This window comes from Pseudochaenichthys georgianus, chromosome 14 (genome assembly GCF_902827115.2).
Source record: "Pseudochaenichthys georgianus chromosome 14, fPseGeo1.2, whole genome shotgun sequence".
Taxonomy (NCBI): Eukaryota; Metazoa; Chordata; class Actinopteri; order Perciformes; family Channichthyidae; genus Pseudochaenichthys; species Pseudochaenichthys georgianus.
Window position 1 is genome coordinate 10,995,935 of NC_047516.1, and position 13,465 is coordinate 11,009,399.

At 39.9% G+C, this 13,465-nt stretch overlaps 1 protein-coding gene across 1 annotated transcript; it reads right to left on the reverse strand.

Annotated features, from left to right (window-relative positions):
- Positions 1-455: 455 nt before the first annotated feature.
- sar1b (secretion associated, Ras related GTPase 1B) lies at positions 456-13,351 on the reverse strand. The gene is made up of 7 exons (XM_034099132.2): positions 13,189-13,351; positions 4,936-5,011; positions 3,386-3,505; positions 3,194-3,259; positions 2,842-2,945; positions 2,349-2,480; positions 456-2,136 (listed from the first exon to the last, which is right to left on the reverse strand). The coding sequence occupies exons 2-7, from the start codon at positions 4,991-4,993 to the stop codon at positions 2,020-2,022; spliced, it is 597 nt and encodes a 198-aa protein (XP_033955023.1). The 5' UTR covers positions 4,994-5,011; positions 13,189-13,351; the 3' UTR covers positions 456-2,019.
- Between the last annotated feature and the right edge of the window lie 114 nt (positions 13,352-13,465).

The window sequence follows — 13,465 nt, forward strand, 5'->3', positions numbered from 1 at the left end:
CAGATGTACTCCAAGATTATTATTGTTGTTGCGCAACTGAATAATAATTAATCTCAACCGTGTCTGTGTTTTATTGATCTCTCTGTGTTAACATTTAAGGTTGGTGAGCCATAAATTGCACTAACATATGCTTGAAAGATTAAACCTTTTCATTTGTGTAGCTTGTAACCCCTAACAAAAATAAGTGATTATCAAATTATAAAAATACTTATGCATCAATAATAACGATCAACAATATTACATGTATAATAACAGGGGTCCTTTTTCTTTATAATGAAGTTTGAATTGTATTACTTTAGGTACATTTAGCTGGTAATTCTGTATTTTAGGTTTGATTATATTGAGTGCAGTATTTATATAAATAAATGTGTACTTTCACTTAGAGAAAATGAATACTTTTTCCATGGCTAATCTCACAAAAGAATTTGACAAAAGAAATCAGTCTGAACTTTGGATCAATGTTAAAGCCTGTTATTCATTGAAAACATTTATTACATTTTAATGATGGAAACAACAGCAAGTCCCACCCTTGTTGAAACAGCTCATCACTTAGTCATGAGGGAATGAAAGAGACAATAAGGGACAGGGACAGAAAAAGTGTGTATTACACGTAATTCCATTGTTTGTTTAAAAAAAAAACATGACAATCAGCTCTCATTGTACATTTTGGCATCTTTTCCCTCCTGTTGTACTCTGGAATAAGGGTCAATAAAAATCAAAAGAACAAGGCATGCATAATAGTTTCTGGTAATGCACATAGATCAAAAGGATACCACTTATAAAGTACAAAATCAGTGTACGATGTTCATGTACACTTCATATATATGGTCCCTTTCTTAGAGGTGTCTGAGGCCTATCTACCTGTTCCCGCTGTGGGACTGTGCCCTCCGTTATCTACTCTTGGTCACTAGATTCACCCTGTACAAAGGTCTAGGCCAGAAAATATATCTGAAGGATGGACTCCTTACATTGACGATTACTAGGTGTTACAACCATCTTTCCTCCCTTCACCGCTTACTGCATGTTATCAAGCTATTTTTCCCAAAGTTTCATTTACTTAAATAGTTTTCGTCGCATCCACTGATCATTGTGCTATCTACACGATTTCCTCAAACCTTGCAGGGTTATAGCCAGTATTACTTTCTATTAAAATTCTTCATCCACCCGCTTTACTACCGCTTTACTATGCTTCTCTTTAAAAAAGGGGAGCCCATCACAGCTTACTGGAATCCATTCAATTCTACTGTGCCAATAAGATAGAAGTCAGGAACAAAAGTATTATCATCAAAGAAACCAAAAATACACTAAGATAAATGCACTGTTCCATTTTAATAAATGGGTGAAAACAGCCACACATTCATAGTGACGGCTGTATACGTGGCCACACTGTTTATTTACTGAAATCATGTCAAAGTAAAACAAATTAAAGAAAGAAAAAGGACAAACCAAAATGTGTTGGTTAAATACAACTTTGGAATGAATGACTTTACTGTTACAAAGGAAAAAGAAAGTGTACTGCAATGTATACAACTATGTTGCTCTCTCGTAGCTCGAACTAAGATGAAGAGACAGCTGGGATTGTTGATAAAGCGATGGAATCATGTTCTGATTTACAGTTATAATGAATCTATCATCACACTCAACAGATGGCAGGAAGGGAGGGAGAGAGGAAAGCAAACAAAAGACACAATATAGAAAAGATTCATCCGTTTGAATTTGAACACCCTTTGCTGTCGAACCAACGCCATGATACTCCCTTAGAAAAAGACAAAGATGGAAATGAGTGTGTGTGTACGTACAGGTATGAATTCTGCAAGTGCGGAACCAAATGTTCGACCAATAAAAGTCTATTGGGATCAAGTTGAACTGGTCTCTCTGAAGGTGGAGGCAGACTTGTTTAACCAAACATGGGGCTGAGAATGATGGTACGGGTGGCATTGCTGGGCGTCTTGAGTGGTCAGGTTTAGCGCCCCCCTGATGATGGTGGTGGTGGTGTCGGTGTTACGGGGCGTGGCTGCTTTAGTCGATGTACTGGGAGAGCCAGCGGAAGCCCTCGCCGTAGCCCTGCCTCTTCAACACACTGCACATGAACACTTCCAGTGGTCTTGTGTTCAGCTCCTTCATGGCAATTGTGCCCTTAAAGAAAAGCAGGAAAAAAGTCCCATTAGATTCACTGTTTTTAGTACATGACACCATATCTGACAAATATTTTTCATCTTCCAATAGTCAAACCCTAGGTCTTTTTTCATTCTCGTCTCTGGTCGACAATTTCAGAAATTAATCTTTTCCCACTTTATTTAGAACTCCATTTGTCTGATCATAAGAATCATACTGCTGTGTCTACTCACCTTTCCTGTCGTCTGTCCATACAATCCAAACATTTCTCTCAGCTTCTCCTCGCTGATGGCCTCTGGTCTGTCAATCTTGTTGCCCAGGATCAGAATAGGCACATTTCCAATAGTCTCATCTGTCATTAATGCCTGATAGGGTAGACCAGAGTATTACTATGCAGCTTTCATATTTATCATTACCGTAAATAAAAAAATCTCCCCCTCAGATACTACTACAGTATTATCATTGAAGTCTACTTTAATTTCCTAGACTTTCCAGAAATACACTTTCCTAGGAACTGACAGAAGTGGAATGCGTTGTATTTGTTAGAAGGCAGACAGTGAAGGGTGCTGTGCATCATTATTCATTTTTGAAAAAAGCCTTCAAACAATGCTTTGCATTTAATGAGCTATCATGAGAGAAGAAATGAGGAGCTTTGCCTCCTTTACAATGGATTTGCTTTTATACAGCCAATTAACATTTGTAGTCCAAGTGGAAGCAGGTACTTACATCAAGTTCAGATTTAGATTCGCCCAATCTAGTTATATCGGCACAATCCACAAGGAACACAATGCCATTGATGGCCGGGAGGTAGTTTTTCCACACTCTTCGGGCTGTATGAACAAACAAAACACAAACATTTTGAGTTTTACACTCCAGTCTGTTATACAATAGACACATTCTGCATTAACTGATTTTACAGTGATATATGGCACTGGCCTTCCTTTTTTTTTTTAACAAGAGTATTAACAGGATGGGCACTTTCATTTGCAACAGTGGTACAAATTGGTATTGTAGCTTTAATATCACATACCGTGACCAATAAAGCCCAAAAACATTAGTATACGCAACACACACATACCTTGTGCGTGGCCTCCAAGATCGAAGGTTGTGAAAGTCATGCCAGCAATTGTCAGCTCTTCCGAGGCTGAAGGAAAGAAAGGAAATTATAATGAAAAGTCAGGCAACCCAAAAGTCACTGATCATAAATGTCTACTTTTATCTCTCAACACATCACTGAGTGAGCATGTATGTGAGAGTAGCACCAACTCACTTGGATGTAAAGTTGGCACATGCTGTCCCAATCGGTCATCTTTGAGCATGTGCAGTAGTGTTGTTTTGCCAGCATTGTCCAGGCCAAGAAATACTAACTTGCCTGATTTCTTGTACAGTCCTGAAACAAAACCAGGGCATTTTAGAAAACAAAGCTGGGACAATAGACATATTGCATTGTATACTATGCTTAGTCTTTTGAATTCTCACACAAAGGAACATGTCAAGTGAATTTGGGTGATGAGTCAAGTGGTATTGAAGGTATGTCATGGCTTTCATTTTAAATTAAGCATAAAGAGTACAAAAGAGTTGTAAAACGTAGCCTTGGTCTCACTTTGATGCACCAGTGGCGGTGCTCCACCCTCGGATTTTCCCTTTCTCTAATATTTACTTTGTGAATGTTACATTTAAAAGGCAACCTTGCTGGAAAAAATAAGTAGCAGTTGATTTGTTTTATTCTATGAAGGAATGACATTCAGTCATATTCATTTGTATTAAAAAATACAAAACCTCAGATGTACTGATTAACTGTGCACAGGGGAAAAGGTTCGACTCAATCCTCCCTCAACTTTCCAGACATGATTACAAGGCTTTGCGTTGACCTCTCTCTGATTCAGCGTACTGATAACAGTTGGATTTGTAAATGTGTGACTGAGTCAGCTCTAATAGATATCGCCATTTCTCACAACAGCACTTTGCTACCTGTCGGACCAGGAGAACAGGAACGACTGCTTCACAGGAGGTGCGCCAACACAGAAACTACAACAGCACTCTTTGGGGAAAAGAGCAGCTGGTCCACTTAAAAATTACACTTCACAATAAAGTTGACTTTGAGAGGGGGTTGGCCAAACATTTAACTGTCGTCAGGTAGTATGTACTAGGTAGTGCTCTGAAAACGTTAGGATTGGCACAGGTTGCTTATAAGTTAAGAAGCAGAGTGTTGACTAACAGTGATCGTGATCAATGCACACAGTTTACCAGAAACATGTTCTGTACATTGTGGGGCAGATTTGAGATTTCATTTTATAAAACATTATATTGAATTGCTTTTCATTGGCAGGGAAAAGACTCAATCAGCACTTTTACGCTTCATGCCGACGTTCACCCAGCCACGGGTTTAAGCTACGGACACAACTTTTACTGGAGTAATGTGGAGCAGTTAAGAAGGGGTGCCTACGGAACAGAGTTTCAGATTTGAGTCTGTGTGGCACAACGTTAACACTTGCAGTATTACTCCGCTTCTACCACAATAGGGATGTATTTCTAAGAACAAAGAGCACTATTGTGAAGAACACACTGAGCCCCGGTTTTCACTGAACACTTCAGGACTGAGGTGTGAGACAGAGCAGTCGTATCAATTTAGGTTGTTCTTGTGATCACTAAAGACATTAATCAGACTCAACTCGGTGTGATACTATCAACTCTGATCCCAATGCAATACAATAGCTTTGTAGTTCACAATACCCTTCTGATTAATGATTTAAAATACAAAAGCAGTCCAAACTGTTGTTTATTTTCAGTATTTCAGTGTGTCTGATTAACAGTACTTACCTAACAACTGTAGTACGCTATTGAAACCGCTATAAATCCAATCAAATATGAAAGACATATCTGGAGCTGTTGAATCCTGAAAAACAACAAATGGGGGGAAAAAGCAGATGTAAGAAGACATGAATGTGCACAGGACGAGAAAATGAACTGCTAACATTTTATTTTGGATGTTACCTCTATCATGATCATATGTGTGAGCAAAAACGTAGCAAATAGGTGTGAATAAATCGTCTTATGTTGTGCGTTTTCCCGAAAGGTTCCCCCTGACGACCATAACTAAGGTTGTGTTGTTTTTTTGTACATTTGGTTGTTACTAATCTTATCCAGACTGTCAGTTTCTACCACTGAACATTATATACTGAACAGTAAACAATATCAAGGAAACAAGTGTCAGCATTTAACTCTTGAAGTATACTTCGTGGAGGATTTGGACAGCCTTATTAAGACAGTATCCTTCATCCCCTAGCATGAACAGAATACTGATATACAAAGAGTTTCTACAATAGCTGGCATGACACACGCATGTATAATCTCTGCTGAAATCTGCATTAAAATGGCAGGCTGTTTATGTTTCCATTCTGCTAAGTTTACACTTTACTTAAAGGGGACCTATCATGCAAAATGCACTTTTGTACGTCTTTTATACATGAATATGTGTCCCCGGTGTTCCATGGAACTCACCGAGTGTCAGAAAACACAACCCTCTCTCTTTTCCTCCATACCCAAATCTCTAAAAACGGGGCTGCAACGGATCTGATACAGACTGATCCAGATTTGAATTATTTTCTACGTCACAGAAGTGGTGCTCCGCTTAGTGGTCAACTCTCCACCTATCAGGGGAGAGTTGCTCGAAAGCGCTGGAGACGCTGTAGTACATATGCCAGGCCTGTAAGTGGCGCTGTAGTCTGCCACAAAAGCAGCGAAGAAGACTTCCCGCGCATGGTTGCCCTTCTGTTTATTCTCCGCTGTGGCTCTTTTTCTCCCTCCCCGAGGCAAGCGTTTGCTCCTGTAATTCAATGCAATCCCTCCCCGTCGAGGCAAGCACTGTAATTCTCTCCTGTTAGTCCACCAGCAGATGACAAACACCCACCTCTCCGCCTCTTCCAAGGAACCAGGGGACCGGGCGGCAGAGTTTCAGTTAGATTTTTTTCCACCGGTCAACATGTCCGTTAAAGTTTAAATCTTAGAAAAGTGCCGGTCAAAGGTCTCCTTTGTTATTTATTGAGCTTTAAAACAAATGAATAATGACTCTATATAATCATATATAAGAATAAAACACGGAGGACGGAGATCTCTTTTTCTCCCCCTCTTCTGGCAGCCCAGCAGCTGATCTCAAAGCACTCTGCAGGGGGCCGTGGTCAGCTGCAGCTCACATAATCAGCCCCCTGCAAAAACAGGGCTGGAAAGATCAAATGGAGAGAAATGAGGCATGGCTAAAATGCAGGATCTGTTTGGTATTTTTTTTTTTTTTTTTAAACGATATTTATATACTTTATATAGGTACGGCCCTACAATATATTGTTCAAATATAGCATGATATGTCCCCTTTAAATAGCTCAACTGTAGGGAAATGTGGAGGTTTTACCTTACTGTGTAATATATAAACAATATTTTTGATTTAAAATGTAGAGAGGGGAATAAGTAAGTATATACATAATGCATATTCCTAGATTATTTGGTCAAAATAATTGTTACCATATTGATAAAATAATGTCTTAATGCCAAATTTGTTACAACACTGGGACTAAACCAGATTGATGCGACGGCACTGCCTGAGAAAATGACGCCTGCCTTAACCCATCAGCAGGATATTGACAGATGATAAGAACAATGATTGTATTTATACTAGGGATGCTCCGATCGATCGGTCACCGATCGAGATCGGCCGATACTCACTCTCTACCGATCGATCGATGCTCTCTAAACATGCCGATCGCGAGAGCCGATCGCATGACGTAAAATACATGATACTTTTCTCTGTGTGCGGCAAAACAACCTCGCCAAAATGGCTTCACCGGTCTGGCAGTATTTCAAGGTGTCCGAAAAAGACAGTAAAATAGCGGAATGCAACGTGTGTGAAGCAGAAATCCTGCAGCTCCACCCGCTGAGACGGACCGGTGAGCGGAGCCAAACACACAAGATTTAGACATACTTAGCTATTTGATCTACCTCTGGAACAAGCTAAACTAGTTATAAATATATTTATTCTTCACTGTCGGGTCACTCATTACTGGATCAGTGAGCTGCATGAGATACTGACAGGCTGTCAGGAGGGAGAGAGGGGGGGAGGGAGAGAGGAAAAGAGAGCGCTTCCACTCATTTCTCCCGTGTTATTATCCAAAGTGAATGTAAACTTGAATAATGTACATCATTTGAATGTAATAATTAAGTTGATTGTTGTGTGTGGAAGCTCCAGTGAATGAGCCCCATTAACTGAGTTTTAAGCATCCCTTTAAATGGAAGATTTAAAGTGATGTTTAAATCTTCCATTTACAGTGCATGACATTAAGGATTTTGGGAGATGGCCCTGTGGGCCATCTAAGCTAATTTACAGATGGCCCTGAGCCCAATAGAGATTGCCCTGAAAAATGTGCGCGGACTAAATGACGCACGAAGGGTTTGGGGGCCTCCCCCTAGAACATTTAGATTTGTGCAGGTCTTAGATGCTGTCTGCTTCTCTAGACTGAATTATAAAATGAACCACCACAATATTATATTGTTCAATTTTATTCTTCATTTCACTTGTTTGTTTGTTCTAGTTTGTGTTTGCTCGCTTGCATGCCCTGCATAGCTATAAGAAATACTTAAGTTGTTGGTCAAGACACTTTCCATCTGATGAAGGCAAATGCCTTCCCAGATGTAAAAGACATTACATTCAGTTATAACTGCCAAAACAAACATTATTTACACTATTATGGCCCCTGTTAAAAATGTTTGTAATGTTATCTACTGTAAGTTGGTCGAACGAATGCCTCCTCATCCGGAAGCTGACCGAGCAGCAGTCGAGAGGAGCCGAGCGCATCCGCGAAGCACACAAAATGGCGACGTCAGAGTTCCCGTTAGCCGGCAAATCTAAATCTCTTCGGTCAAAATCATTTCCCTTTAGCGCAATACCGCTTCAGTTGCGCCACTTATGTGACAGACAAGAAGAGTATGTGACAGACAAGAATAGTCAATTATAATGTCTAACACTTAATGTGGAGAAAGAGATGTCCTGTATGGGTTGATTGTGCGTTGATCTGTTGGTAATGCCTCGGGTTTCCGGTGGGCATGTAAACAAATGCATAATGCTGCGCTATACTTTGCGGCCTCACCCGGTTGCATAGCGACACTTATTGTTTAGGTGTCTTATAATAAGCAGGTAGTCATATCATTAGCTAGAACTAGCTGGATCTGATCGATATGGACATAAACGCGAGTGAAGTCTAATCTGATGGGAGAGAGAGATCAGCTGCTGCTGACGAGTCGACACGCAGCTCTGCATGATCCCCTGCAGCGGTGAGTGGAACAAAACACACACTTCAGGTTGGAATATCACACGTAGCTATTTTAATGACTAGGGGTCGACCGATAATCGGCTTGGCCGATTATTGGGGCCGATATTCCGCATTTGACCGATTATCGGTCTTTTTTTATCAAATTGCCGATAAAATGTTGGCTCTGATGCGGCCGTTTCTCTGGCTGCAGTCACCACTCTGTGTACACGAGCAATGTCCCGCCCACAGCGCTATCAGATAGGCTATTACTGAAGATTTTCCGGGCGGGAGCCAGCCAGAGAGGCAGGACCTTCTCAGATTACAGGCAGGTACGAAAGAACGCAGACACAGACTGAAGCATGCAGCAGCACTGAGTGGCAGAGCCATACATGTGTTAAACCGAAGTTCAATAAACATCTCTATCCCCTATGCTGAAGTTGCAAAAACACCACGATCTTATGATCCAATTCTATCAGTTTCCCAGTTACACAGGGACGCGGGAAGTCAGTCAGAGTTGAGGGTGCGTGCAGCGTCTCGCAGCGGAGTAACTGTGGTGGGGGGGGGGAAGGGGCTGCGAGTGGAGCCTCGCCGTTTTTAAGGTTGATATGTGAAGCTCATTAGCTAGCCAACATGTATCTAGCAAATGTTTAGCAAAAATATTAGAAGTGAGGCTACTAGACTAACGTTAGGTCTACTGTAATAGCCTCACTTTTAATAGTTTGCAAAACATTAGCTAGCACTAGTGTTTTGCAGTTGCTAGCAGCTTATTGGGATGTTATGCTAGATAGACAGATATAATAAATTAAGCATTATTGTTAGTTAAGCATGTCAGCCTGCAGCCCCACTTCTTGTCTCTCTGTCTAACTCATTGCACTAAAGAAAAGGGCACAGAGAGGAAACCAGTTGTAAGATGTTTAAAAGTTAATTAAACATAATATAGGCTATGCTTAAATGCATTTCAAAGAAGTTGTGTTGAGTTGTGTTGGAGTTTGTGTTATTCTACATTTTTTACTGCAAATGTATATCGGTTCCAAATATCGGTTATCGGTCTCCTTGATTACTAATAATCGGTATCGGTATCGGCCTTGAAAAAGCCATATCGGTCGATCCCTATTAACGACCTCTCAAACTACCTAAACTAGCTATAGATATGTTTAGTTTTACTGTCGGGTCACTCATTACTGGATCCGCGAGCTGCATGATACTGGGATACCCGATCGGGCAACCAGCAGGTGAGGCTTCATTGCCCGAGCTAAATACTAGATGGCCCCGGGCCATCGGGCAGTCCTTAATGTCGAGCCCTGCATTTAGGCTCCGCCCACTTGATCGGATCGGCCGATACTGATTCCGGCGATCGGCCCCGAAATTGGCGATCGGAGCATCCCTAATTTATACATCCAATGATTAGCTTGTTCCAGTAAAAGCCTTTGAACAGCAGGACAGGAGATTCACAGCACTGATCACATGCCATCCGACAGCTCTTCAATAGGCAACACAAGTGTTTTGTTCAACACAGTTAATCTACAAGGGCCTTGGAACTTAAGCCTAGTCTTACCCTTTCATGATAAGCAATCCAGATTGTATTTCAAATTAAACCAAATAGATCTTATATAGGACCAGCTTTAAATGTGGGGAGCTAAGAACATCTGAATCACTACATGCTACAGCGTGTTGGTTTTGATAAAACAAAAGTTTTGCTTTGTTCATTTGTTGTTCTAGCTCACTGAAGGTTATTTTAAGTGATTTGTGGGCAGTGAGAATCTGAGAAAAGGGGGGGCAAAAAAACTCTCTATAACAACGTTTAAATTTATATAATTGTTTACACTTCCCCATAATTCATCATGTTTGCTAAACAAGGGAGACGCACACAGTCTTTTCAAACTTCATCTCAGTTCCTTGTCTTTTCTCTTTCACTGTTGCAGAGGTACGTTTTCACCGACCTCTAGCACCAGTTACATAATAGTCAAACAACTCTGGGGCTAAAGTATAAGGTAGCCAAAGGTCAAGAACACGCAAACACAGCTGAACTGCATGTCAGCTGCTGCTAACTCCTGTCCCATATTCTCTCATGCCTGCTTCCACACCTTGTACGAGGCGGTGTGCTGGTCTCATGGACTGAAGCTCCCATGTGTGACGTGATGCACCCGTGAATGTAAAACTGTTTCAAAGTAGCTGTAATATGTTCATTTAAGACACAATTGTGTGTTGCATTGAGGACATTTGCCAGAAGGCAGCAGCCGTAACTTGCTTAAAATGATCCGTTTTACTCATAATTGAGTTCATGGATAATGAACAGGAGGAATTTGGTTAGAAGTGCCCCCAGAGCTAAACTGACTATCAATGAGACATCTGTTGTGTATTACATATATCAGATAGTTATTGACATTATTTTAGTTTAACTCTTTCAGAACAGGCTTCATTAAGTCTGAAGTGTTACTACTCAAAAGTCACCAGACTGCAAATTGTGACGGTTTGCCCTAATAACTATCCACTAGTGGTGTAATGTAACTAAATACATTGACTCAGGTACTGTACTTAAGTAAAACATGTAGGTTGTTGTACTTAAGTTAACTATTTTCACAATATGCTACTTTATACTTTTGCTCCACTACATTTTGTAGGCAAATGTTGTACTCCATTACATTTATTTGACATATTTGGTTACTAGTTACTTTGCAGATCTAGATTATTAAAACAAAAATAAAAATCAACACACATTATAATATTATTAATATTATAGGTGAAGCTACCCAGTAGAGTATAAAGTAAATCAAATAATCCTCACCTTTACCGAGTAAAACATTGAAGTGACAAACTTCAAACACCACATTGAAGTTCTAACAAAGAAATTGAAATTCACTCTTGGCTTCCTTTTCAGACTTAAATGTTGTTTTTCAACTTCATTCCGTAAAAGGTTGGTCTCTGGCTTATTCCTGTCCCAGCTGGACTACGGTGATACCATCTATAGATTTGCCTGTCCCACTGTTTTGGCCAAACTTGACCCACTCTACCATGCTGCACTGCGTTATATATCAAATGCACCCTATAGGACTCATCATTGCAAACTGTAGAGCCTAACTGGATGGTTCTCACTTACTATGCGTAGGATGCAGCATTGGTTTTTATTAATGTATAAAGCCATTTTAGGTAAGCCTCCACTGTACATATGTGCCAGATTTGCTCCAGTTTGTGACAACCTCAGATCCAGTGCCTGGATACGGTTCCAGGTACCTGCCGTGCGGACTGAGGCTGGAAAAAGGAGTCTTTTTTATTATGGCCCTTGGTCTTGGAATGACATTCAATCACGCCTAAAACTGAGGGCACTTGTCTCAATAGCATGTTTTAAATTGAAGTTGTCTGAAGTCCTTACCACGAGCTGCTCTTAGTAATAAGTAGTGTACCTTTTTTACTGTCCTAATGTGCACAATGTAGTGACTGCTTTTTTGTCTTTTGTTTTCTTAGTTATGTTCTCTGTATTTGTATATGTTTGTGTTATGTGTAACCTTGCTGCCTTCTTGGCCAGGTCAGCATTGAAAATGAGATTTTATCTCAATGCTTTTTTATCTGGTTAAATAAAGGTTAAATAAACACATAAACGCACCAATCATTATTTTTTAAATAATAGGAATATATAAAAATATTATACATTTACTCAAGTACTGTACTTGAGTGCACTTTTGAGATACGTGTCTTACTTGAGTATTACAATGTCTTGCTACCTTTTACTCCTAGTCCATTAAAATGTACAATGCAGAGGTACACCTGGACTCAATTCAAGAACCAGAGCAGTAAATAAAATACAAATTAACTGCACCTTTGCCAGCTTTGAATAAACACATTAATGCATCAATAAGTATGATCAAAACAAATAATACATATAATTCTGGAAGGGGACAATCTGCATAATTTAGGACTTTTGTACTTAAGTAAGATTTTGAACACAGTATTCCGGCTCTTTGGTGGTTCTACTTTTACTTAAATACAAGATCTGAATACTTCTTCCACCTCTGCTATCCACCATCTACCTCAATTCTTAAATTGCTGAAAATAACTGGAAATGTTTCTTCACGTTCAACATGTGTTTCTTATGTAGTCTAACGTTAAGCATATCAGTCAAAATGTGTTTCGGTTCACACATTAAGTCAACCACTGACTAGCTCAACATTTTCCTTCCAAAGTTTCTTTGCAGATATGGATTAATGATATAAATCATAATCAACTCTTACATAAGACTTTAGTTACACCGTATTAGTATTTCTGCTCTGTGGCAGTTCTAGTTTTACAAGTACAAGATCTGAATACTTCTTCCACTAAAGATCGGTGTCTGACCATTTTTGTGTCAAAGATAAAATAAAATAAAAGGTCCAAATATCTGATTAATAATGTCAATGATAGACGCATACGTTAATTGTATCTATTTAAACCCAGTTTTAGGCCGACTTGTAGGGAGGCTAGCAGGAAACCACTAGCTACGTGTCATATTCTCTGACAGGCGACGTTGCATCAACTTGCTACGTTAGCTAATCAGCCGTTATCTAGATACTTCACTAACCAACACCAGCATTTTTTTTCGAGTATTTTGGTTCTATTAATACATTTGAATGTTGAGATAAATACAACAGTGGGTCAACTTCAGTTTAAATGCACCTCGAGGAAAATAATAGGCAAGTTGGTGTTAGCAATGCTAATGTAGCACCGTTAGCAGCCGGGATCATTTGCTAGCCGGCTAACATAAGACTATTTTTCTTTTCTCGAGATCATATATTTTAACACTTACCCGTTATGTACGTGTAGATTGGTTAACAGAGTGTGTTGGCTCTCTCTGTCATGTAAATTGATCTCCCGGTCCAGCGAAATGCCAAGTCTTCCTCTCCTTTTTTGTGTTTTGCTACTGAGCCACGACAGTGCAATGGCTTCTCAAGCAACTCCCAAAAAAACTCTGACCGGCCGCTTCCTGTTTATGTTTCACAATCATCTTTCCGGCCGGAGAACTCAAATAAAACTTAGTGTTCTTTAACACATATCCTATCACAAATGTCACTGGATGTATTGTT

Excerpts from the sequence above, each read along its gene's own strand:
- sar1b (XM_034099132.2), bottom strand. The coding sequence starts at position 4,993 with ATGTCTTTCATATTTGATTGGATTTATAGCGGTTTCAATAGCGTACTA. Across the intron at positions 3,506-4,935 it reads TAGCGTACTACAGTTGTTAG|GACTGTACAAGAAATCAGGC; the intron begins GTAAGTACTGTT and ends GTTTTGTTTCAG. Across the intron at positions 3,260-3,385 it reads TGTGCCAACTTTACATCCAA|CCTCGGAAGAGCTGACAATT; the intron begins GTGAGTTGGTGC and ends TCTTTCCTTCAG.